The 27,721-nt window shown below is 41.1% G+C and overlaps 1 protein-coding gene across 8 annotated transcripts in view; it reads right to left on the bottom strand.

Moving 5' to 3' along the window:
• Nucleotides 1-27,721, bottom strand: part of agrn (agrin) — a 280,463-nt gene that overhangs the window by 94,789 nt on the left and 157,953 nt on the right. For all 8 annotated transcript variants that reach the window (XM_069140920.1, XM_069140922.1, XM_069140921.1 and 5 more), the window contains one exon: nt 24,217-24,432. In XM_069140920.1, coding sequence (XP_068997021.1) covers nt 24,217-24,432 — 216 coding nt within the window. The remainder of the gene's footprint in view (nt 1-24,216; nt 24,433-27,721) is intronic.

Raw genomic sequence — 27,721 nt, 5'->3', positions numbered from 1 at the left:
GCTCTCGATATGAATGCTAACAGGGGCCGATTTGGATACGAAGCGCAGCCTCGACGGGGCGTTAGTGCAGATAAGCCTCCCTTCTCAGACTCAGACAAGCAGGCAAATTGCCTGTGTGAATGTGATCGGTGTAACAATAGAAAAAACACAGGAAGAAAGAAAACATAACATGCTATACATAGCAAACTTAAGGGACTTCTTGCTTATATTTTCCTCATTATTATCATGTAAAAGGAGTAAAACAAAACCAAGGGGAGCTGAAAAAGTCAGCAGGACTGGCTCCGCTAAATTAAAATGATCCTTGCTGCCAATTAGATCCGTCTTCCTCGCTGGAGTAAAGCACAGCGAGGTTCAGACTGAAAGGATAATGAGGGAAAAAAATACAGATCAGGAAACAGATAGACGGAGAGATAAAGACACTAAGTGACATGGAAGCAGCGGCATCCCGGCACAAACATGTACGGAGATGACACCTGCAGTCTGTGACTAGAGGAGGAGATCACACACCAAAGAGGAGGCGACATTCAGACGCCCAATTAAAACAATATTCTTTTTCATATTTACATGTGTTCATATAGACTTTTAGTGTGGCCTTAATGCTGATTTATTGACATTTAGAGTATTTTCTTTTGATAATACTATGAATCCTGTCAGTACATCCCAGCTGAACTTGGATTTGATTGGTTTCTTTCACTGAACAACTGCTACAATTGTTCTAATAAGAAGCGCGCAGCATTTGAATGGACACACCTGAGTATATCTACACTCATCAGGTCTGCTTCTTTTGAAACAGAGGGACATTATTGTCTGCCAGTTGGAGACGTATTGTGACTGGACTACCCTGTGTGAGCCTGATTAAGAATGCATGTGCTGTCGTGAATCCTGAAAACACAAGTCACCACATGAACATCTCTGCAACTCCGGGCTTTACTGTTTTTTTTTTATATCAGGGCTCAATTAGGACAGAAAATTTAGTCTGATTGTGATGTACAATAAAGGTGAAGAGGTTACTTTTTAAAGCATGATTTGGATATATAGTCAATGCAAAGTGGACATAAAGAAACAAGAGATATTTGCTAAAAATGGTTACTTATTCCAAAGATTTTTTTTTTACATCAGTTTATAAATGTACAGGGACAAAAAAAAAAGAATTAGAGGAGCCTGGATGCAAAAAAAAAAAAGATTTTGTTGATCAGTTGAAAGCAGAGTTGTGTTACATTGTGCTAAACTTCAAATTTTAACACTCACTCAACCACAAGAACAAACATGTGGACATGCTAGATTTCAAATCAATCAGTCTATTGAATCAGAAGCTATGAAGAACATCTAAATACAGGTTTAAACTGAAGCTGTTGAGAATTGTAATCATGTGTGAATAAGTCTATATCTCCTAATTCTGCAAGCGTGATTTGTTTGCATGCATACAAATCCAATATATCATCATATATTACATGTTAAACTACATACTTTGGAGCATATTCAACAAATGTGAAGTAGAAACATTTGCACTCCTGTCTGTATAGTTTAGTGAAGAGCTGCTGAACGTGCCTCAGTGTGGTAGTTAAATTCCGTGAAGTCTTTTATCGAGTGTTAGTTTGACATCAGACTCATGAAAACTGAAAAGTAAAGAACCTTCAGCACGTTACTGAAGAGCAGGTGATGTCTCCCAGAAAAAGTGGGGCAGAGGGGGTTTTTGGAGGATGGGGATTACAGTGATCCTCTCCCCTCTCATCTCTCCCCCTGGCAGTCAGCAGACAGCCAGGCAGGTGGGGAGCTCTGCTGCTCTCTGATCCACTGTTTTGAGCTGCAGTTTATTAATGCTTCATTAGGGACAGGGAGCTGTCAGCGCCGTGCTGGCTTTACTTGATGCCCTGCCGCCACGGCACCAGCAGCAGCCCAGATGTGTGCGTGTCTGTGTGCGTGTGCGTGTAGATTATGTGTGTTCATATATGCCAGAGCACGTTTACAGGCAGCCACGGAGTTCAGATAAGTTTGCAAGTTGAGTTTGTGATATGTATGCATGCATGCATGCGTGTGTGTGTGTGTGTGTGTGTGTGTGTGTGTGTGTGTGTGTGTGTGTGTGCTTCCTGTCGTGCGGGTGGCGATAAGGCATGGAGCAGGGGGTTGAAGCTAATCAAATGCAATGATGCGATGTGGGGGGACTTAGCACTGTGTGTTCTAATCAAGAGCCCCCCCCCCCCCCCCCCCCATCACCAGCAGGAGAAGAGGAAGAAGATGAAGAGAGCGAAAAAAAATGGCAAGAAAAATTGAGAGAATGTGGCAGTGTGACAAAAACAGCTGTGAGGGGAAGGAGTTCAAATAATGCAGAGAAAATAGTGCAAGAGAGTAATGCCAGAGAAGAAAAGAAATACAATATTCAGACCTGTACAGTAAACGTTCAACACTTTCTGAAGCATATTGATATATTTCTGTCTGAGAGTGAGGTGTATTGTTTGATCTTTGCTGCATATTACTGCTTACCGCATATATTGCTTATTGCTGCCACAACAGAAAGAGAAAAACGGATCAATGTGAATAGTTATGGGGTGAAAACTTTGATATTTTTTAATGGCATAACAAGCTGTTTTCGTAATATAACAAGATATTTTCTTATTATTACGACATACAAACTTTCACATTATAACAAGAAACACTGTTTGTTATAACAATGTACGCTCTCTGACTTCATAACCGAATAAAAAATATCATTATAATTGGAAATATTTTACGATACAAGAGAACTCGAAAGCCACCATTGAATGAAGCGTTGTGGAGAACTGATAAGCTGAGGAGTATGGCTCATTTACATGATGACGTTTTACTTCCTGCCTGGGTTGACATATGGCGAGATTCTGTTGTTATTGAGCACACTGGATGATAATGTGATAAGTACACTAAGAGGGTTATTACAATGCTGCACAGAAGGAAGAATGAGTCAGACCCCCTGGAGGTAGTCATTTCTCACGGATCAGCCGGAGGTAAATATCATCTCTGCCCAAACATGTTTTATGTTATATCAAAACAGATATTATACTTATATAGCAAGATGTGGTTTTTTTTGTAAAAAAAAATGTATACATTTACTTGTCATAATAAAATGGAACAAATATGTTTTCACATTAAAACATTTTGTTTACATTTTGTTATAACAATGCATTTTTTTAACGTTATGAAGTGATATTGAACAGTTTTTCTTTTTCGGTAGTTGATTTATATGGACAATGAGAAGGTTGTTCTATAATTTTTCTGTACCCTGACAGCTGAAATACAGCGCATGCTGTGGGGCCAGCCATGTTGCCTGTTTGTGAACACTCTCAACTCACAAGTGTGATATTCACAAATAGGAATTTCCCCAACTTGTAGCTCCCTGAACACATGATAACCCAGTCTTAACACATCCTGCCTCCAGTTCCATAGTTCTGCTTTCAAATACATGTATGCATCCGTTCATGGAGATAAGTCAGAACCGCTGCCCCTAATCATTGATTAAAACTGCAGGTTTAACCTAACTATAGTACACAAATGCCTTCATATTTTATGCTGAGTTCCAAATCACTCCTAATTTGTTATATCTCGCATACAACATTAAACTTTCTACCATGTTTTTTAGAGCGTCCAAACTTTATAGTGCCCTAAAAATGACCACAATAGAGAGAAAACTGTAGCATGCACTGCACATTATGATGGTGAAAAATTCAGGAGGGTCTGAAGTGTCAATTTACTGCTCACAGTGGATTAACCTGGAGGTTTATTATGTAGGGAAGAGTGCATGAGAAAAAAGTATGGGAGGATTTCAAACACAGTGATGCACTTCAAAGTAAGAAAAAAAAATATATATATATATATATATAAAGGTGTGCTTAAGAGAAGCCGGGTGTGTGAAATGCAGCAGGACCACAACAAAAACCACTTGGCTTTGTTTAAATACAGACGGAGAGAGCAAGTAAAAAGATAGGAAGCTGGAAAAAAAAAAAAAGAGAGACAGTAGGTGAAGAAGTGGTACGGAACTAATAAGGGAGAAGTGTGTAGAAGGGAGATAAGGAAAAAGGTCAGGATGGTAGCAACAAAAAGGCAGTGAGGAGTGGTCAGAAAATAAACAAGACAAGATCAACAAACGCTGAAATCCAAGAACTTAATATGGATGAGAACGTGCGGCCTGATATCCGAACCGAGTGATGAGGAGCAGGAGGCATGGACTGAGGGAAGGCCAAAGGATTAAGTCCTACACACCTCTCCAACATGCTGTCGGCGCACACACTCACACACAAACCAACACACACCGTTTGGTTTCTCTACTGTGAGGCCAATGGCGAGAAGATGATTCTCTGTGTTTGATGTACTTCTTCAAAGAGCTCCACTGAACTGCAGCTGTTGCTCTATTTTACACGCTTTTCTGTTTTACCCTTGAGAATGGAAAATGAACCACAAAAAGCTGCCATCACAGTCCAAGGCACCAGCCACGCTCACAGCAAAGTAGCGGTGGGTGAGTGCACTGTATGTCCAATCCGATTTTAAGCCAATGCATAAACTACGGTTGAAAAAAGCTTTAAAGATGACAAAGAATGACGTCTTTAATTGTTGCACTTTGTTTTGAGGACAATATTCTTGTCCAAAGAGATAAATGTTTAAGAAAAACATTAGAAATGACAGATGATGAAATACCAAAATGTTGCAATGCTCTGATTATTGGGGATTTCTTTTTTTTTTTTTTGCTCCATAGCTGTCATTTTCCAGTGGCAGCTATCTCACGCTTGAAAGATGCAGTAAAGCACAGGTGGGGTGCTGAAATAACTACACAGGGCCCCATTTATTCTGCTGAGTGACAGAATGAAGGCAGGACAGGATTATATCGTCTGGCATTTATGACAAGCACAGACAGAGATGTACAGGTCTTTCAAAGGACAGCACACAGCTTCACAAAAAACACAGAAATCCTTCAGTTTAACATCAGAAAATATTAACATGCTCATTTATATATATATATATATTTAACAAAAATGTCTAGAGATCCAACAGAGCTTTGGACAGTTACACCATCTTATGTTGTGTTTGATAAGTGGCACAAACTGAACATGATTTTAAGACTTTCAAATAGACTTGTTTGAGAGAAATGGTCAGACTGACACGAGAAGAGATATGAAGACCTTGTTGAATCTGGACAGACTCCAAAAAAGCCCCCTTAGTTCCTCCTCATGAAAACAGTGTGGTGATTTCATATTAAAGTGCTGATTGGTTGAAATATCTAAATATAAAACATGTGCTTTGCCCCCTTTGGGGCTAGAGAACAAGCTCTAAACAGACAACCCGGTATCACTCCAAAGCGTGTAATACACCCGTCAGTCCACTACTCAGGAAACCGTGTCAGTGTGACGTTTTGCCTCACCTGGGTATGAAAAATTAGGTGCCTTAGGTTTAGCCACAAAAACCATGTGGTAAAGCTACTTGGGAAGTTGGGAAAAGTTTTCTTTAAATAAATCCACGTCACTTTCTTGTGGACCCAAATCCTCATCTCATGAATAAATTGGATGTCCTTGGTTTAAACCATCCAACCACCCCCTACTTGACACTGACATAGCATCCTTATAAGACTGACAAAACATATATATTATCACCTTATGAGGTATTTCATGAGGCTGTTTTCCATCAGTTCCGTCTGCATCACTTTCCGGCTTCAACACGGCAACCAGAGCCGATCACTGCAAATCAAATCAAAGCTTGATATTCCACCAGTTGCGCCCTGACGCAGCGTCCCAGAAGCAGCTGAGTGCTCCAATACACAATAAAGATAGGTACTGAGTCTGTTTTGACGGAAGCATGATGGACTTCGTTTTAATCTGCACAGAGATGATCAGCTGGGCAGGAAGTCATAGTAAGAAAAGCATAGAGCCTCTGGTCAATTTTCAAAATAAAACAGTGCAGATTCACAATTGTAGATCACATTACTACAAAAGACGTCCACCCCCACCCCAGTCAAGTGGGACAAGAAATGCATTCTCCTGCTCCCACAGTGTGAAATAGTTACAAAATAATTAGGCTGATGAGTATTTTTAACGACTAAACCACAGCAGGCTGTATTAACTCATGAACACAAAATGGACAAAATAGAAATCGTTTAGCTCCTGAAACGTTTCCCGTGGGGTAAGAAGCGGTACAGGAGAAGGAAAAAAACATCGGCACACACCTGACCTGACTGATCTGTGCCTGATTGAAATGAAGGTAAAGGACTCTCTGAATAGTTATACATCAGGTGTCAACCCATCCGGGCAGCTAAAGTGTGACAACTCACTTTATTTCTGACTCGTAATCCATAAACAAGCTGAAACAGATAAAAGGTAAAGACAAAAAGACAAACACCAGCTGATGGACAGTCTCTTTAACCTCAGGGCCTGCCTGTCACCTTAATAGCCTATGGGGAAGAAGTCGGTATTACCTATTGAAAAACTGTCAAGGCTTATACTAAGATTTGTGGCTCTTGAATTAAGACCTTCTGAAAGCAACAAAACGGATCTTGGTGCCAAAATAAGTCAAGAACTGCAGTCGGAGACATTATTAACCGCTTTTTTGTTTACCTCTTTAAGGCCAGAATCCATAATCAATAATGCATCCATGTTGAGTTCTAAACGAGGAACCGCTGGCTCAGAAGTACAGAGATGAAACTCGTTAGACCCAGTTTAGCATAACAGCATACATTTATACCACAGCTGTGGTTCACTGGAGAAATATTTTCAGCAATAAAACTTCACTGAAAGCAACGGACAGGAATAATGACTTTAGCAGGCATTATAGTTTAAAAGCTGAATAAATCGAACGTGTAAAACACCTCTTTGCCCCCAAACTGACAACAAAATGAAAAGATGCGGCGTCTGAAATAAATGACATTCCCTCGGAGAGCGGTGCATTCGGTGTCACCTCGGCCCCACGAAGTGCTACAAGGACTCGTGCGTGCGCTAAGTGGCGCATATGCCACTAGTTTCCTTTCATTAGCTCTGGATTATCTGGAGCCGGTGGTAGTGGGGAGCCAAAATCAGCACTGATGTGCATCCAAGCGTCGGCTAATCATACTTGGCCTTTGCCATCAAAACACTCACTAATGAGTGATGGCCGCTGGGCACAATATGCTGTTCGGCGCTGCTAGAAAGTCAGTTACAGTAGGTGTTTGGTCCCCTGCACAAACACATCTGTGTGAAGACATATAGTGTCAACACACACTCCACATGAATGCATGATAAGCTCGAAGTCTGATAATTCCCTCTGCTTCTTTATGGCTCTTCTCAATGGTCACATGTAAATAAACTTCTGTGGAAGAGTTTTCTCTCTCCAGCTGATACAAGAGCAATCCCATCCAGACATATCATGAAAGCAGGTTTGGAGTCAGTGGTTCTCACTTTGGGGGTCGGGACTGTTTAACAATTAATGACATAAGAGGAAGTTTTTTCTGACCTTATTCAAATAATTTATTTTACCCTCATCAGCTGCTGCAGAAAAGTTTCTATAAACTGTTAAAAATTAGCAATTGGAGAAGAGAAGATGAACCGCTCACAGTTCATAGCTCATGGCCTGGCTTTAAATTGCCCCAAGCCAAAATAATTAGAAACCAGCACACTAAGTCATGCTTTTTAGCTTTCCAGTTATTCGTAGAGACTCCAATTTTATCGGCCGATATTGGCCTGTCTATATTGGCCAATATGAAAGAACATATTACGGAAACATATGGTGTGTATAAATCAGAAATTGGTCTTTTCTGTGTTTTTTTACTAGATGTTCATAATTATTAAATTCCCAGTGAAGTCTCCTGTTTCAGTGCACTAATTGTCAGTGTTGACAATAAATTGTAAAATATCCTGCCTCCAACACATATCTTTGTCACGAGTGTCAAAAGTGTTTGATAACCACATTTGAGGGGTCATTGCAAAAACTGTGTTTAAATATCGGCCTATATCCCGATATTTGAATTTTATTACTCCCTAATGTTGGTATCGGCATCAGCCTTAAAAATCCAGTATCGTTCAGGCTATAAATTATTGGAATAAACTGGAACAATGATTACCAAAGCACATCAACAAGAAAAAACTAAGTATTATCTCGTGTAAAAAAAGGCAGATACACCACGATAATGAGTGCTTTGCATCAAAGATTATGACTTAATTAAAGAAATAACAAAGATCCAGACGATTAGAATTTAAAAAAAAGTAAGTTTAAAAAATAATTTAAAAAACAAAAACGAAGTGATGTTTCTGAATTATTTTCTCTCATACACACGCACCCACCCACCCACCCACACACACACACACACACACACACACAGAAAGACACATGCAATCAGATAAACCATGCAAATCAGCATGCCCATTTCAGCCATCCAATATAGGACCCTATTTAACATGACAACAATTTAATTTCAGCTGCTTTGATAAGCCTCCCGGAGACAGAGAGAAGCAGCACAAAGCTGCAGGAGGAGTAGAAAGTACTGACATTTATTCAGAGCAAATAGTAGATAAAAATTACTTGGATTGATTCTCTTCCTTTTCTGGCAAGCATTATTACCGCAAGCAAGCACATTATCCATGTGTGTGTGTGTGTGTGTGTGTGTCTATTATTCTAAATGTGAAGAAAATTATTGGCTGTGGGAGTAAGAAAACAAACACATTTTAGGAAATTTAGGTAGATTGGTCTGTCCTTATAATTTTCACAAAAAGAACATGAAGTTAATGCGATTAGGGTAAACAGCATTTAGAGAGCATTTACACTGTTTCCAGAATAAAGAAGTCCAACGGTCAAGTGAATCTGAGAAACACCATAAAACTGACCTAAACAGCATTTTAATAGTGTCTTACTTGTGTTGTGTCACTGTAAACAGGATTTTGAGAGGGGGGTGGGGTGGGGCACCCCAGAAAGGAGGCCATACTCCACTGCGACAAACAAAAGGAAGGGGAGACGGTAGTTCCTGAATCTAAAAGCAATTCACTGTTCAAATCTGTTTATAAAATGTTGTTTCAGCTGCTAATGTGAAAGAATAATTATATTAGTTGCACTTTAAATTTAATTATTTCAGAATAGGGTGAAGATTATAACTAATAGGCTTGATATCACAGTCCATTATTGATATTAAGGCAATTATATTTTGCATTACAATTTTTGGGGAAATTTATGTTTGAATATGCAATATGATAATATAAACACATTTCAGAACATTAGATGAAGCCAGGTTTAAAATTTTTGTTTCATTTGGGATTTTGGATATCTCTTTCTATCACTCCAAAATCAAATAATACAATCAACACCCCTAAAAACATCTTTCGCAATAGAAGGTTCAATAAGTCTGGCTATGAATGATATATGAATAATCCCCTCTGTAAAAACCTTCAGAATGTAGATCAGAACAAACCTGGGAAGTTTGGTGTATGTAAGTGCTACTGAAGTGAAGATTTCTGGCTCAGAGTGCAGAAAAAAAACTCAATTTGAGAAAACAGGCTTTAAAGATGGACTGTAAAATTCAAGGCAGTTTTCTCAAAATTTGTGTTTTCTCATGCTCTGAGGCAGAAATCTCCACTTCAGTAGAACTTACATACTCCAAACTGTCCAGGTTAATTTCTATCTATGTTCTGACGTTTTTTAGAGGGGTTTCTTCATTAATCATCTGTAGCTTGATTTATGAGCTATGTATCATTTTATATATGCTAGTTTTGGGGAATTTGGGAAAAATCTACAGACGCAAATTGTCCTAAATGTGTATTTTGGAAGTTTTCCTCCCACTATTTTGAAAAGAGTGGTCCAAAATCTCTTTGCTGGGTTTCTCACATTTAAGTTATATTTCTTAAGATGTTTTCTGAATCCAACACTATATTTTTATTACTTCTTTTCTGTAATTATGTCTTTATATTAAAAATGTATAATGTTTCTAACAGAGTCTGCCATTGCCCATGCAGCTAGGATTTACGGGAAATGAAAAATACATGGACCTCACTGTTATTTATATTAAAAAAAAAATAAAAAATAAAATAAAATAAAAATTCTTCATTATGTTTCCCTCACAATTAACTGATGGCTGTCTTACATTTCCTGCTGCTGGGGCATCACATTAAAAGCGTTCAAGTGGCAAACTAAATCATGGCTTTCATAATGAAGCAGCCACAGGGAACACATTGTATTTGTCACCAATTTGCGCTGATGCATTAAAAATGCTTCTGTCATGGTCACTTTCTGAGCAGAGAACAGGAGATGAACAATGTCGGGCAAGAGGCTGCACACTTCCAACTCCTCGTCAAGGTCACCCACTCCTCTGGCTGTGTCCTGCTGTCAGTCAAAGCAACTGATCCAACAGAATCATGTGAAATGAAGGGAAATGAGCACACCGTTATTTGTGATTGTCACTTGAGACATTAGAAGATTCACTGTAAAGAAATCCTTCCGTACGCTTCCTTTTGTAAAAGGGGGTTGAAAGGGGAAAACTGTAATATGTTTTAAAATGTTCAAAAATGTACTAAACCTATCCACAGAGTCTAAGGCATCTAGCAGTTTTGGTGTTTTGTCTAAGTATTGTGTTGAAGAGATTGAAGTTAGCATGCTTACCAGCTGGCGCGGCCCGGCCTGACGTGTAATACAACTTTGCACCACAAGATGGTACAGTGAGTCACTGGTGAGGAAGAGGTAGTTTATTTTAACTTTTTAATAACCTCATAGTAAATATGACGAGAACAGTAAACACTGCAATGGTGGGAACTTTTGGCAAAACAGAAGCTTACAGAGTTAACATCCACCCATGGAGACAGCTCGTGGCGAGAGAAGGAATTAAGTTTGATGCTAAACTCACTACATTTCTAGGGAATAAACAACTGTTAATTCTCACGGTAGCTTTGCAACAATGGCTCATAAAGACACCTAATTGTACAACATCAGCACCCGAATCAACCTAACCAGCAGTGCCGGTCACATATTCTGGTGGATCACAGATTTCAGTTCAACACCGAATTCAGGGCAGATTGCCTGGACGCTACAGTGACTCACTACGGCCCCCTAAAGTACAAAGGAATGGAATTTAATTCTTATAAATTACACCTTTAAAGCAAGCGTCATTAAGAGCAAAACTAGGAACTAAGCTTTTTTTCTCCTTTTCATATGTCATGAAATCACTCCCCTATTCACCACTGCAGGAGACAGTTTATAGTTTACTCTACAGTAGGCAGTAAATTGATTCACTTAGGGGGTCATCATGGATGCAATTTTTTAATCCAATGCAACAGATTGTCTTGAGGCATTGTTAGTGGAAAGCATTGTGCACATGGCATGAACACCACTTTTTGGGTTTTCACTGATGTTTTTGAAAAGCAATAGACATTAAGAAACTGAACATTGAAATAGATTGCAGAAATAGATGCAAAATTGCTCCGTATTTTTGGTCCAGAGGACCAGAGACTGTTTGGATTTCTCTCCTCTCACTCTGTTGAACACATTTTCATTCCAGCCCAGGTGTAAACAGTGTCTCATTAGGTGGCCAACAGGAACACCAGCAGGGCTGCATGTTGTAGAGTGACCTTGATCAATGACCACTGCATTACTTCATCATGGCTTTGAGAAAAGACAATACCAGCTGAGTCCCAAACACACGTGAAAATCTCAACACCTGGTTCAGGAAAAAAAAAAAAAGGTAAAATTCTTAAGGTTTAATATCTGTTTGCTTATTTTACATCAGGAAGTGGATTTATAATGGGATGGGGTATGAGATTTATAATCCACCTCCCACTGAAAGCAAGGAGCGTTTTATTTGCCTTCTCCTGCCACAATGTGAGCACAGCTGTACTCTGGGGAGGGAATACACACGATGGACCGACCTTAAATAAGTAGCAAGGCAAGGGTGACTGAGTGGTGACGAAAGAACCTTCTGTAAAGGTGATGACAATAGTGTAAAGAATATGCTGTAGATATATAGTACTATGTAAGGTTTTAGAAAAGTTTGCAACTCTTAAGCCCATTTTTGTTTCAGAACGGTGTCACCTATGACTCAGCATGTCGCCGGTGGACACTTTTAGAACGTAAGGCACACCCCCTCTTTCAACAGCCAATCAGCTTGTAGAAAAATCAGCTGATCACACCAGTTACCAACTGTCAGCTGGTCAGAATGGCAGAGTTTTGAATGGAAGAAAGAGACGATCACCTCGTCAGCGTCTCTGAGGAAAAGTCATGTCCGTGTGACAGAAGCCATAAAAGTTACTCAAACAGCAACAACAAACAAACATGCCTCCTGAGACCTCCTGTCTCCTCGGTGAGCCACTGAAGCACCCGCGGGTGGCTCCAACTTATCGACTCTCTTGTTTTTATATGTTTTCATCGCAACTAAAACTGCAACTATAGCAAGTACCTCACTATCACTATCCTCATTCATGTTTTCAGATGTTAAAAAATTATATTCAACTGTGAAAAAGCATGGAGTACAGAGAGCTGTTGCTATGGAGATGTTACACCGTCTCGTCTAGTTGCTTTGGCAGGTTTCAAAACGTTGAACTGGCTTTTAAAAATTAGTACAGATACTTCCGATCATCTTCTACTGTACAGATTTCAAAACAAAATGATCAGTATAGTCAGCACGGATTAAATTAAATCACTGTTAAATGATGATGATGATGATGAACTTTTATATATATATATATATATATACACTACAGACAACATTTACACACTTGGAGCCACGGAAATCAATCCATTGAAGAGACAAACAAATGTTCTTTAGAAATAGTTGTCACATTCTCGTTCCACACAAAATAAAATAAAATCATCCACTATTGTCTGCTGAGCTGGTAGTTATCCTCATATTTCTAACACGGCTCTGCTTTTATTATTTTCACTCCTTTCCATCTCTTTCTAAGTATACACTGTGAAAATAACAAACAACAATGTATTATTCAACAGAAGCCAAATGCATAAATACATTAAAAACTCACAAAACACAACCCCTTGTCTAGGATTAAGCAGGTGTGTGTGGATGCAAATGTGTGTGTGTGTGTTCATTGGTGTTTTGCCTGCAGATTTCAGAGGTGAACATGGGGAGAAAGAGAGAGAGAGAGAGAGAGAGAGAGAGAGAGAGAGAGAGAGAGAGAGAGAGAGATGAAGAAGAACACAGGATTTGTCTTACAAGTATCAGTAGTCGCCGAGACGAGTGGAACAGCAAGTAAAGATGGATAAAGGATTCCAGCAAAGCCCATTATCATCTCTTTATGTGTGTGTGTGTGTGTGTGTGTGTGTGTGAGAGAGAGTGTGTGAGTGAGTGAGTGAGTGTGTGTGTGACTGAGTGAGTGTGTGAGTGTGCGTGAGTGCGATAACAAGAATGTATATTTTTCAATCTATCTGCCTGCAAAATGCCTGCAGTGTGAGTATATTTCACGAGGTGTGCCTTTGTGTGTGTGCATGCACACGGGGATGACTACACTGTCAGTACACACACTCACACACAGTCAGTCGGTCAGGTTCTGCATGCTATGGTTATGAATACCAAGCAAGAGTCAATGCCCCAGGGAAATGAAAGCACGAAACGGCGAGTTATTTACAATGACCTCTCGCCCTGTGTGTGTCTGCCAGTGTGCACACGTTTGTGTGAATAACTGTGTTCAGCGATCACCCCGGAGAAATTTGATTACTCTCTGCATTTGTGTGCGTGTGTCTGTGTGTGTGTGTGTGTGTGTGTGTGTGTGTGTGTGTGTGTGTGTGTGTGTGTGTGTGTGTGTGTGTGTGTGTGTGTGTGTGTGTGTGTGTGTGTGTGTGTGTGTTGCTACTGATGAGAGTAGAAACCGAGAGATTTTGTCTTAAAGTCTCCGAGCGGCAAATGGAAGAGAAGACGGGACTGAGAGGAGAAGAGTGAAAGTAAAGGGGAGAGAAGGACGAAGGGCCGTGTGACTTAGTCATTTTGGACCAGCTAACAGCAAGTGAATGACGGAGAGGAAACAAGGATGGACTGAAATGGAAGAAGGAGGAAGAGGGAGGCAAAATATAAGGGATGAAAAGGAAGAAGAGGAAAAGGAAAAAACAACAGAAGAAAACGGAGAGGAGGGAGTGAGGAAGAAAGTAAGGAAGAGATAAGGAGGAAATTGGATAAGTGTAAAGGGGAAAGACAAAAAAAAAAAAAAGAGTAGAAACAGGAAGGAAAAGGAATGCAGGCGAAATAGAAGAAGAAAAAACTGGACGTGAAAATGAGAAATGTAGAAAAGATGTGGAGGTAGCGATGACTTCTTGTCAGTTCGACTGTGCTGAACACTGTTATCTGCTCTGGCAAAACCAAAAGTCATCTCCACCATCTACAGCTAGTACCACCGGTCCATTGTCACCGAGGGCAACCGGGCATGTCACCGGGGTAACAAAATGATTGTCAGAGCCTGAGCAAAAAAAATACAAAAAATAGAAAAGCAAAAGAAGAGGTTATTTGGGGGTAAAGGAGGAATAAAGCAGGTTGCCTTTCATCTCCTGACTCTCCAGCTCTCCTCGAGAATATTTTTTCTTGCTTGCAGAGGATTTTCCTGAAACCTCCCCCTCGCTTCCAGCTTTGGGTCCTACGAGGGGATAAATCTGGGGCTTTACCCGGCCCCGGCTCAGACACCTTAACAACTGGCCCAGACCAGCACCAGACAAAAGACAAAAAGACTAAATGTACAGCTGGAGTAACAAGCTAAGGATAAAATTAAAAAAAAAAAAAAAAAAAGCCCTCTCTCTCTCAAGAGTTCAGGAGCAAAGAGAAGCAATGACTTTGATAAAAACACGTGAACAAGTTATTTAAAAATGTTCAGTTCTCTTGTATGACCCCAAAAACAGTATTTGTAAGAGTTTTACGGAGAAAAAAAAATAGTAAAACGTGCTTTATCAAAATGGTTTATCCTTTTATTTTTCCAATAGAAACTCCCTCAATTAGTGTTTGGATGATGGTTTTAGAGAGTGCTGTTTCACACATCTCCCATAGGTGTTACACTGTTAGAGATGCTGCAACGATGAATGATTCACATCATTTTAGTGCTCATCAAACAAGTCAGTGAGCGCTCATCGTCTAATGCAAACGTGTTCGCGTTTTATCAGAGTTTCTTTAATTACTTGTTCACTAAAACTACTGCGAAGCTCTTGACCGGGTCCAGCAGGATGACTCACATCACACCTATTTAATCCTCCCTCCATCGGTTGCCCTTCAGGTTCAGGATCTGTTTTAAAGCTCTTGTTTTGACCTATAGAGTCCTCCATGGTCAGGAGGGCATCACTAAACCTCCTCCATCCTTATACCACCAGCAGGTCACCTCTGACCAGCGCTCACTTCCTGCCGCTCACACTCGTTTAAAGACCAAAACTGATCGTGCCTTTGAAGTGGTGGCTGCGACTCTGTGGCTCTTCTTCCTCTGGACTTATTTTCAGCTGTCTTTGTCATCACCTTCAAAAAGCAGCTGAAGTCATAAATTGTCCTTTGTCTCTCTTCATGTTGTCCAGTGCTTTTATTGCGTCGGTCTGTTGTTTTTGTTTTAATATTTTTAACATTACATTTTTGTTTTTGTTTTTGTGATGCACTGTGACTTTGTTCTGTAAAAGGTGGTTCATTAAACAAACTTACTTACTTACTTATTATACTGGATACACATAACATATCCAGCACAGTATATTCTGCAAAAAAACACAGTGCACATTGAAAATACAGAATACAGTATCATTAAAGTCCTCCTCCTGGCAACGTGGACATGTTAACGGGGTTATAAACTTGACTTTCACTGGAGGGGGTCTTTAAACTTTGTATATCTGAAAGTCAAACAGAATCAAAATAAGGACTCTGGTGAATACATGGAGGAGGAAAGCAGAACTGTTAACTAATAGGCGGGTGTCTTGTATCCTGAATGTTGTTAAGTTTAGAAAACTAAACATGGCTAAGGTGAAGGAAAGCAAATCATGTTTTTTGGATATGTACCCAAAAAAGTCAATGCATCCCATTTTGCACTTTAATATTCTACAGAAAATCTTTGCGTTTTGGGTTTAAAAAAACATAATCATAAAAATGTTTATACATACTATGTCATTTAGTTACCTGAAGTTGATACCGGAGGAATAAATCCAAATCCAGAGAACGTTTCCTCATTAAGTTGATAGAAAATGCAATTTGTGCGGCTCTATGGCTGCAAGAGCTTATTTGCAAAATGAGAATTACAGCTGTGTGTGAGACAGATTTACACCATTCATCTAATAAACACAGAAAATGATTGCACCTAAAATGTCACAGCCTAGCTCTGAAAATTGCGCTCTATATTATACAGTATGAAGTAGCACCACGTACTTTATGTGGAAGGAGACATCCTTTGAGTGTTTGGTCTGACTGCCTGCAGTATGTGAGAGTAGACAGAGCAGCAGGTGTGGAGTACTTTATGCCTTTCCGCTTTCAATGTGAGGACACAGAAGTGTGTCGGGGCCGGAGAGATAAAACCCTCTCTGCAGCTCAGGGAGAGGAGAGAGGAGACCGGCTGAGGAGAAGGTACGGGGGCGCGCTGATAGCCGAGTCCAGACAACACAGGAGTGCACTGCACACGTACACAAAATCAATCTCCATTGATCACTCTCTTGAACCCCACTCACCTCACCTCACCCACACCTCACTTCACCCACATGCACTAACACACACACACTCCACTTTACTTGTTGCACTCCTTGCAGAAGAAAAAGAGGAGAAAAAAAAAAAAGGTAAAAGAAGAACGAAAAACTCCACGTTCCACTAGAGTGGCCACACAAGATGAGTTCTGCAGCACTTGTCTCTCTGGGAGAGGGAGTGTATTTACCACTCTGCTCCAAGTTCAATATTAGGAGAGCCAACATGGTGCACGTTCCCCAGCCGATTGTAGCGTGTGCTCCCCACACACAGACACACACACAGCTGCATAAATCTCTTGTCTCTCTGAAGCAGAAAGTGCTTCTGCTGGCTGTTTCTCTTTCTCTCTCTCTCTCTCTCTCTCTGAAAGTCTTTCTTTTCTTAACTGGTTGCTTTTTTTTCTCTTCCCCCACTTATTGTTATCATGCTCTCCTGCTGGGACAATTTAAATGTGCCTTCCTTTTAATTTCAATGATATCTGAGGCCATTATGGGCATACCGCGTGCCTGCTTGACCGCCGGAAATGTAACCCCACTGATCCCAAATCAACCATCTAGAACAAAGGGAAGATAATGAAGAAGCCGGGCTGGAGCCGGTCTGAACCATTACCGGGAAGGTTATGTGAATATTAGAGCGAAACACTGGGGCAAATTAAGGGCCCACGCCTCAACAACGTGTGGGTCGTTTTCTCCTGCCCTCAGAAGGGAGCTTTACACTATTACCTTGGAACTTAAATGCCATAATAGACGGTTCGGTGTTATGAGTGAGGTGCTAAACGACGGTGGTTTAAGGAGGATTTTTCTAATATTGAGCCAGACCGATCGAACTTGAAACTGTGTGCAGTCAGAAGAGTGGGGATCTACGGGGATCTGTCAAAGGCTTGGTTATAAATAAGCCACTTTATTTGGTGTAAAAACAGCACGCATACCGAAAATATGAGTCAAAAATCCCTCCAGAACAGAAGGGCCAAATGGCGCCTCGAAGTCAGTCTGTAAACTGAGACAACACTCTGTGTTGTCATTTTACCGTCAATCTTTCTTTGTCTTCCAAATAAGTTTGGCTAACCGCAAAGGTTCGTTAAAAAGATGTATGATCATGTGACTGCCTCTGACTTCCTACTTCATTAAAATGAATTCAAGCAAAATTGTGCATTCCAAGAGTTCAATAATTTACTTGATGAGAAAAATGATATAATTAGTCATAGGAACGAAGGCCAAAACTCTGAAAATAAGAACAGGGTTGTATGAAACTATACAATTCCAAGATTAAAGAGTGGTAAAGAAAAACTGGAGCAAAGCCATGGTGTCATCAAATTCACTCAGTAATGTAAGGAATGGTAAATAGTAAATGCTCTGCACTTAAATAGCACTTTATCTCTTTAGTGGTCTCAAAGCGCTTTATAATTGGTCAACCACTCACACACACATTCACACACCAATGGTGACACACTGCCATTTTGAGAAACCTGAAGTGTAACTGTTGTATTCCACATGGCGTATTTACAACTAGCACTCACTATTGTGAGTGCATAAGTGTGTTCACTGACAACTATGGAAGCATGCAGAGCACTAAAACTACCCGGATGATGCACTCAAAATGGTCCAGTGTATGAAACGATGGACGGTTTCAACACTCAGCAGTCGCCATCTTGGCTAAGGTAGCGCAAAGGGAGGGACCACTGATGTAAAGAATTTTCAAATTGAGACGTCTGAGGAAGCTGCATCTGTTGCTGAACACCAAACAAAAGTGTTTATTTTTCAAAGAGTACCACCATATTGCTGTTGGATAGAATCATTAGTATGTTTATTGTGTGTATTAAACAGAGGGCAGAGAAGACGTTCTTTTCTGGGCAAAATAATTAAAGCCGGCAGATTTTTTTTGGCAGGTAATGCATTCAAATGATACGGTTATTTCTGGTAAGCGCAGAACGGCAGTGTGCGATACCCTGTCGAAATTCAAGCCCTACACAAATAAGAGTACTATATCTTAATGTACTCAAGGAAGTAGATCAGCCAGTGTCAGTGTCTTGCCCAAGGACACTTTGACAGGACCCAGGTTTTGAACTGCCAACCTGATTAGTTGGCAACCTGCTGCACCATCTGAGCCACAGTCACAGTGAGCAAGGGTGCCATTTATTGTTCCACTTTTAATTTGGAGGAGGATGAATGTGTTACTTCCGTTTTTAAAGTTGACATAGTCTCGCTCTAAGTCGGCACCAAAACAGCCCACATTGGGAAATGTTGAGTTGTGACCATCTCAACATGTCAGAGACCTGCTGGTTGATGCTCCCTCCTATTTGAGTAAACACACCCCGAGCCTCACAGTTGTACTTATTGCTAACAAAATGCTCCATATAACTGCAGCCCCTCTTAAAAAGGGGATAATCTGTGGGAGAAAAACTTCTTTTGTGACGGTACTCCTGAGTGCCAGATAAGACTCCGGAGTTGATTTGAATTGGACATGACGGCTCCTCAGAACGGTCGCCAATTCACTTACCCCAATGCAAACCCACCATTCAAATCGAATGAGTCAAACGAGGCTTCGCACAAAAGCACCAATCCAACCGCCTACACTATTCTTAAAGTTAAAAGCGCTCTCACTCCTGCAGCTCTCTCTCTCTCTCTCTCCTTCTGCGCCATGCCTCCCGCTCGTCCTCCTTCCTGTCTTTGCTTCCCTCTTCCTCCATCAGCCCTGACAGCTCTATAATCTCAGCCAGAGTGACCTGTCCAGACCTTCTGTACTGGCTGGATTTATTGGAGGCAGAAAGAGAATGAGAACCTGTCAATTGGCTTCCAGCTGACCTCCTAACACCCCCGCTCTCTTCCACACACACGTGCTGTCAGAAACACATACTCTATGTTCTATCCTCCACACCTGTGCCTGCTGAGTGACTTCAGCCATACATAAACGCATAAATGGGAATGTTGATGAATGTTAAATGTGAGCTACAACTTGTCCGAACCTTTCACCCCACTATTAAAATACTTCCTTTGATTGTCTGGTTGGCTGCCCTCCCGAATACCGCCTATAGACGTGTGTGGGAGCTTTCAACGAGGCTAAAAATCAAAAGGTTCTAAACCAACCAGACGACAGCTAGATAAGTGGTTAAGATTAGACTCAAAACGTTCCTTTTTGATAAAGCCTATAGTTAGGGCTGGCTCGGGTAGACCTGAAACAACCCTTAGTTATGCTGTTATAGGCCGAGGCTGCTGGGGGACCTCGTTACATGCTGAACTTCTTTTCTTTCCTCCTACTCTTTAACTGACTCATACCTCACCATCTTTTTCTCTCCCATAGTTTCTTCTTATTGTCTGTTGTCTCCATTCAGTTCCCTCGCTCGCGTAGTTTCTCTTCTTTCTTTTGCAGATGTCCCGTCATGGAGCTGCATGTCTCTGCCCTGTGCTTGTCGTCTCCACCAACAGTTCTTCTCTTCTATCTCTATGCTGTCCTTTTCTCTCTCTGCTCTCCTCTCACTCCAACCGGTGGAGGCAGATGGCTCCGCCCACCTCTGAGCCTGGTTCGGTCGGAGGTTTCTTCCTGTTAAGAGGGAGTTTTTTCTTCCCTCTGTTGGAGGTTTTTCTCCCTTAAAGAGGAGTTGTTGTTTTTTTCCCTCCTAGCTTATGTGGGAATTGTTGAATTGTTGGGTTTCTCTTTTTAATATGGTAAAGTCTTGCTGTAAGGACTTTAATGTGTTAAGTGCCATGAAATAACCTATGTTGTAATTTGGCGCGATATAAATAAAGTTGAATTGAATTGAATTGAATTGGTACACACTTGACTGTGACTACTTGTACTGAATCAACTACAAAACATAAAATGCAACAAAAATAGGAAGACAAAAGCACAGCTAAGAAAAATATGACAGAATTAAAAGGAAGGGAAGTTTTCCGCTTTTCAAAAATGTTAATTTGACACTTACAGAAAACAATTATTTTCTTGATTTCAACTTGTAAAAGCACCGATGATCCAAAGTTTATACTTTGAGGTCACTTGCATCAACACCTGGCACCCAGTTCAACAGTCAGGGTTAAGTGTGAGAGGTCTGGGTGGATCTACTTGTCAGAAGATTAGCGCAAGAATGTGAGTTTGTTACTTGTTTTGCGAGTTCCTACTTAAATAAATGCTACAGTACATTTCTCCAGCCAGAGTCTGAGCAGAGATTTTTGCTCCATGGGTAACTCCCATATGTTGAAGAATGTAAGGGAAAACACTGTACTAATGTAACTTTAATATGGAAATTATAAAACAGGGCTATTCAAACTGAATAGCAGGAGGGCAGGATAGGAAGATCACTCGGGGCTCAAGGGCCACACAGAATATTTGGTCAATTAATAAATACAAATGTTAATAGATATATTAGTACATGAAATAAACTAATCACAAATCCCTTTTATGGTATGAATTTCAGACAGCAAAATACAAGATTAACATAGTAAAACAGTTAGAGCCTGCTTATGCTCCTAGCACAATAATAATAATTAAAAAAAAGACATAAGGAGCTTATAGCAGGTACATATTATCAGTTAAAGCTAAAAAAAAAAAAACCCAGTGAAACAATATCTAGACAGGCATCTTCTTGCTGGCCAGAAAAAAATCCAAACAGGCTGTATCCAGGCCCACGGGCCACAGTTTGAATAACCCTGCTGTAAAGCAACATGTGTTGTGATCCTGATGTGACTTTTAAAAAAAAAAAAAAAAAAAAAATTCCCCTCGGGGATTAATAAAGTATATACCTACCTACCTACCTAATTATCTGTTTACAGGATGTCATTTTTTGTTTTGGCGAAAAGCTAACTTGCTACGAATAAATTGAACTAGTCCTTGTCCTTAAATCATTAGTTTTTGGTTTGAACATTGATTGCAGTCACTACATTATTATAAAGTTTGTGAGAGCATTTTGTTCGGTCAGGACTAAACAGAGGTAAAATAATCATAAATGCAGCAGGTTACTTAACGAGCTTTACTGTGTTTTCACCTTTGTTCCACAAATGTTTCAATCCCAGTTCTGTTATAATATTCTAACACAAGGCAGTGGGAGCCATCCGATGACACACCTGTCTCCAAATTTCATTCCAAGAAGCTGCGTGCTCTCCAAAAAGGAGTCAGGTTCATTCATATTATGAAAATGTTGACATTAAAATTGCCTCACCATTAGCATACATTTTTGGGCTTTTTAAAATAAAGGCAATCGGTGGGATGAAAAGAACAAATGTGTGCTTGTTGCAGATGTGACGGGATAAGAGAGGAAGTCTGATCTGGTGAGCATGTAGTTATTATCAGCAATCCTATCATTAGGGTCATCATCATTATTATTAGTATTTACTTTAGTTTTTTTCCTTATGACTGCCTGCTGTTGGTGCCGGTGGTAATAATGGTGCTTGTGGTAGCCTTAGCCCTCCAAAAACCATCATTAAAGCACTCATACCACCACTTTCTCTCTGGATTTCATCTTCTCCTGTAATCTGTTCACTCCATTACTCACTCACTTCCCCTTGCACCCCACTCTTTGTCGAAATTCTTCATATAGCTCATTCTCTTTTAATATGATTCCCTCTCTCCCTCTCCAGATGCTTCTTCTCTCCCATCTCTGCTGTACCCTGTGTTCCTCCTATCTTCTGTCTGTCCTTTCTATCTCTTTATTTCCTCTCTGCCAGTCATGGCAGTCACCAAGCTTGTTATTAGTGCCAGGTTCAAGCCTGCACTGTAATCAGACCCCTGGAATTAGCAGTGGGGCCCGCACTGGCAGGGAGGCACAGCGCTGACAAAACGCTATAGTTATTATTGAGGCTGCTGCAATGTTGCGGCTTTGGCAGCAATCTGCACCTCAGAGCCTTGGATTGTGATGGTTTTTGCTAAAGAGAAGCAATGAGAGGTAACGCAGGAGTACAGGCACCCACCAAGGGCGGAGGGATAAAATACACTGGATGAAGACCAGTGGGAGCAGTAAGTGGCACAGTTTTTTTTTTTTTTTTTTGTGAGGGTGCAGGTGGCGCTTAAGCACTGGGAGCACAGCCATATTGGAAAGACAATAGATTGGACACAATGGGGACATGTTTTATTATTGTGGGATAAAGATAGGAAGGCAAAGCTGGTTGTATTAGGACATGGTGTAATAAAAATCCATTTACTTGACAATAACAAGAAATGTAGTGTCACTCAGAGACTTGCGGCTTTGTGATTGTCGGGTGAAGTGGCCATGCTAGTCTTCTGTCCCAAACATCAAAACATCCCTCATCCTGCTTCTATTGTTTAAATGAAAAACCTCCAACCACACTGCAATGCTTTAAGCCAAGGCCATTCAACTTCAATGAAAAGGGAGCCATATATGAAAAAAACAAAAACACTGGGGGCTCGTGGGCCACACAGAATACTTGTTTATTAATGGCTACAAATAGCTCTTACAGTACAATGTTAATAGATATGCATTTGTTACACAATACACATATCCATTCATTAGTTTTTGTGGCAAGCGAAGTAAATAAATACCTGCCAGTTGGTCTGGAATTGGCGAATTTCACAATCAACTTGACTTTTTTTTTTTTTTTTCGCTACGAGAGACATTTGGAAGCTGGTTGTAAGCTTAGTTTCAGGGTTTCTCTGTTGCCCACTAGCCCAGAGTTCAACGTGAGGCTTGACTGACAGAATGTCAGGTGCAGAGAGGTGTAATCATGGTGCAGTCAATCACAGCACATGCTGTCGCTAACATACAACCGGGCTTATCCTCATTCTTGCTATCCTGTCGCCAAGGTTACCCACATAGATCGTCTATGACTTAAGATGCTCACTCTTACTTGCATATAATCTTTATATGTCTACGGTTCAGATGTCTCAAAGTAGCTCAGAGATATGCATCTTAGTTTTATCCATCATATCACACACTCCAGTCTGATTTGCAGGCAGCCTCTTGTGGGTCATAGAAAAACTTTAAAAGAGCTGTATCCGCCCTGCAAGCTGGTGCAAGATGAATGGGCCTGCTTTATGCTGTTAATCTACATATACCTCACAGCTTTCACATTCAACTCTCGTAGTGGTTTCGTGGAAGTGTCAGTTTCAGATCAGACTTCTTTCTGAAATGTTGTAGATTCCATGGCCTTTTTGATCATCATAGTTTGGATCAAAATATGAGGTAAAATGTCCAATTCTTGTATATGATAATGGTAACACTGGAAAAACATAACAAATTCTGCTAAAGAAGATCACAGTCACTCTTATTTAGATGTTTAGATCTAATAAATACGTGGACTGTCCAACCTCTATTGTCTCCAAATATGTAACCCACAATGTGTTCTTTGTAACTACTGTATGTGCATACTAAGTATCTAAATGTCAAACGTCAAGTTGACTTACTTTTATTCCCATTCCTACAAGTAATTACAGCTTGTGTCGTAAGTCTTGAAACAAGCTGAGACAGAAAAAGGCAGATCACTCCACAAATATCAGGGGATTTCCGAAAATGAGTTACTCTGCAGTAAAAGCCTATGGAATTATCTCAGATCATTCTCCATTTGTTTAAAAGAGGACCATTTTCAGACTCAATGTGAGAGCGGGCGATTTGCTAAAATGAACATTTTCTGCCAGTTTCTCCGTGAGGGGTTAGAGGTGGTTCGAAGGTGGGTGGTGGTACTTACAGCAGGGTCCCTTGCGCAGCACCTTGATGCGTCGCTGTGTGTTGCACTGGGCTTTCTCCAGCTCGCATTCATTGGAGTAGGTGGAGGAATCAGAGCCGCAAACAGGCGCCACCAAGGATGGGCAGTCCACTCTCTTGCAAACACACTCAGCCTTGGCCGGGTCCGTCGGGTCACGCTCACATACGGCACCGAAGCCACACAGCATGCCACGACAGCCTGCCAGAGACAGAGACAAAAAGGAGAACGTGTCAGGAATGATGTAAGAACATCTCATCTGATTGTTGCTTCTTGTCACAGTTTCAGGTCAAGAAGCAGTCTGACCACAAACCTTGCCAATGCATAGTTCAATGTGCTGCTGCTTTTATATTTATCCTACCTGAACCGATCATACATGCACGTCCTCTAATAAAGTTGGTTTTCTCTCAGTTCTTCTGAGGTAAGTTTTCATAAGTTACTGCAAAGGAAGTTAATGTTTTAACACCAGACAGCCAAGCCTGAACAGATTCATCTCAATATGTGTCAGCCATTGGGGTCTTTGTGGAGAATTCTGCACAGTTCAGCAACACAAAAGCATCAGGGATTAAATGTGATCCTGGCGTAAAGCAAACAGATGCTCTCAATTCATTCAGGGAGAATCTGTCCACCCATGCAGAGCAGGCACAGTGTGTTATTGGGCGTGCTGAGGCTTTTGCAGGCTTTTAGAAAAGCCTCCATGCTAAAATTTTCAAAAAAGTCAGCAACAACTTTAAAATCGATCTACAGGCAGCCGCCCGATGCACACAGCGTTGCATACGGTTCAGTTTTCATCCTCTGAAGAATCTGCAGTCTTTGAAACATCAATGATCCACCGTCCGAGAAAACGTGGAAGGACGGCAACACGAAGACAAACCGAGGTTAGCCAAACACTTGGAGCCTTCACAAGACGAGCAACAACAATTCTTGAGACTTTGATCCTAAACCTCCCACTGACTCCTCAGCTTTGATCAAGTGTGAAACAGCAAAGTGTGAACTTTGTCAGAGGCTGCTGAATGCGCAAAGCAAGCAGGGAGTACGTGCATGTGGTTGTGGTGTGTGTACACAATATCAACTTAGAGAGTAATTGACCCGTACTGTGGCAGCTACAGCTGCTGTGGCTCGGTGCCCACTTAGAGGGCTGTTGGGCAGCCAGCTGGCATGACGTCCTTGCCTCAGCACTGGGGGGACAGGGGACGGGGGCAGGGGCATTAAAAGAAATGGCAAGGTCCCACAGGTAGCCAACCTGATTGGAAATCAGTAGACAAGCACAGACAAATCCAAGTCCACTCGGAAAAATGAGTCTTTGGTTGGAAAGGCAAGCAGCCAGTGTCACTGCAGAGGATAAACATGTCACACACTCACACACACACACACACACACACGGACCCACACTTAAGTATTTCTTATCACTGGCTCCCAGGCTAGGACTAAACGAACGGCAGCATGTCCGCTTGGACTCACTGACAGGTGGCTTTTGGGGTACCGGCGAGGCAGACAGACAGTCTGATAGACACACACACACACACACACACACACACACACACACACACACACACACACACACACACACACACACACACACACACACACACACACACACACACACACATACATGAAATCTCTGTGTGCAGCAACTGGCCCAGCATCTGCCCAAAGCATCTCATTCAGTCTCTCTCTCACACTGGAGCACATTATATGAATGCATGTGTGTGTGTGTGTGTGTGTGTGTGTGTGTGTGTGTGTGTGTGTGTGTGTGTGTGTGTGTGTGCGTGTGTGTGTGTGTGTGTGTGTGTGAGTGTCTGTTTGTGTGTGTGCGGAGTGACAGGCGAGGAGGCTGTTTTTGACTTGCCCACTGTTCCCGGTGGGGGAGCGCCTGACAGCTACCTGAGCTCGCGCTCTCTTGTACCAAGGGAAAGAGAAGTGAGTGTGTATGTGCGAACAGCGAAGATATCCATGAATGCATCTGTATTTCTGACTGTGTGTGTGTGTGTGTGTGTGTGTGTGTGTGTGTGTGTGTGTGTGTGTGTGTGTGTGTGTGTGTGTGTGTGTGTGTCGTGTAGGTATTAGGTGTCTCTCTCTCATTCACTCACACACACACACACACACACACACACACACACACACACACACACACACACTCGTGCATTTGGCCAGGTGCTTGCATGGAGGCCTTGTCATGACTGGCCTGCTGCTCTGCCATCACATCGCGCAATGCGCTGAGTGTGTTTCTGTGTGTTTCTGTGTGTTTGCGCATGTGTGTGTGTTAGTGTGTGGCTCCGAGGCAAAACCATGCGAGCCGAGTGACAAGAGGTGAAATTCAATCGAACTGTGTCAGATGTGTACAAGAGAAAGGGAGTGTGGCTGATACTATGACAGGAGAAAAAAAAAAACACAAGTGACTGAGGTTGCAGATCACCAAAAACTGGTCTCACTATGGTTTCAATGTATCAGCCGTGTTTCTTATCAATAGATAATATTTCAGCAAAGTCAAAAAGGAAATATTCTTAATATTATCGGTGTAATATCCCACAAAAAATACAGCTTATTAACAAACTTTTGCATTTAGAGACAAATCCTGAATGCCAGCGTTGAAGTGAAACCAAATCTATTCTGCGATTTTTGCCTATAAGGAAATCTCCCACTCGCCTCGAGCTTAGATGACTCACAAAAGAGTGACACCAGAGCTGAGGGCTCTTTCAAAGTGAAGGTATCAAGTGCAGGCACTGGACTGAGTGTACAAACTGCATACTTATGTACTGAGAGTTATTTCCTGGGAAAAATCCTCCTGGCACCTGAGAACAGAAATATTTGACACCTCCAATTTCTATAGAGGAAAAAAAAACCTGCCAAAAACATTGTCAGGTAATATGAACAACGGCAGCTACCATAACTAAAAACAAAAGTACACCACCAACAAAAACAAATTCCAGCACTGCTGTCCCTGACCCTGTTTGATTGACAGGTGGTCTCTGTGAGTGTAAACACAATAATAAAAACAGCCGGGATCCAGTGGACATGTCCTGGAGACAGATAAGCGTTACTTTACAAAGACCACGAACATGATGAAACGCAATCCCCCGCGTAAAGCTTTTCCACACAGGAAACACACAGAAGGGAAGTGTTCGGTGTCCTGCTATTCCTTTGGCCGCTGAACAAACATGCAGTCATGAGTTTACACATTAACTTGGACTTTGTTCCACATACAGATACCAATGTGGTGTAGACATGATTGAGTGAAAGTTATGAGTTCATGGTAATTAAGAGCAATTTAGTGTTACATATGATATTGAAATAGAAGCAATTTAGAGCCAGCATAAATGCGAAAATATTTTCTTTCAACTCAGGACTATTTCCTGCTATTTCCTCTTCCTCACTGATGTATAATGTAATTGTAATAAAAGGGCAAAATAAATGCTTTCCGATATCAGTATTGATACTTTGACTTCAATACCGGTTCCTTAACGATGGCCTACTTTTTTGGTACCAATTC

Source organism: Embiotoca jacksoni, unplaced genomic scaffold (assembly GCF_022577435.1).
Source record: "Embiotoca jacksoni isolate LCO1_2020_lvr unplaced genomic scaffold, fEmbJac1.0.p SCAF_9, whole genome shotgun sequence".
NCBI lineage: Eukaryota > Metazoa > Chordata > Actinopteri > Embiotocidae > Embiotoca > Embiotoca jacksoni.
Note: the sequence above shows the minus strand (reverse complement) of the source record. Positions and strands in the feature narration are given on the sequence as shown.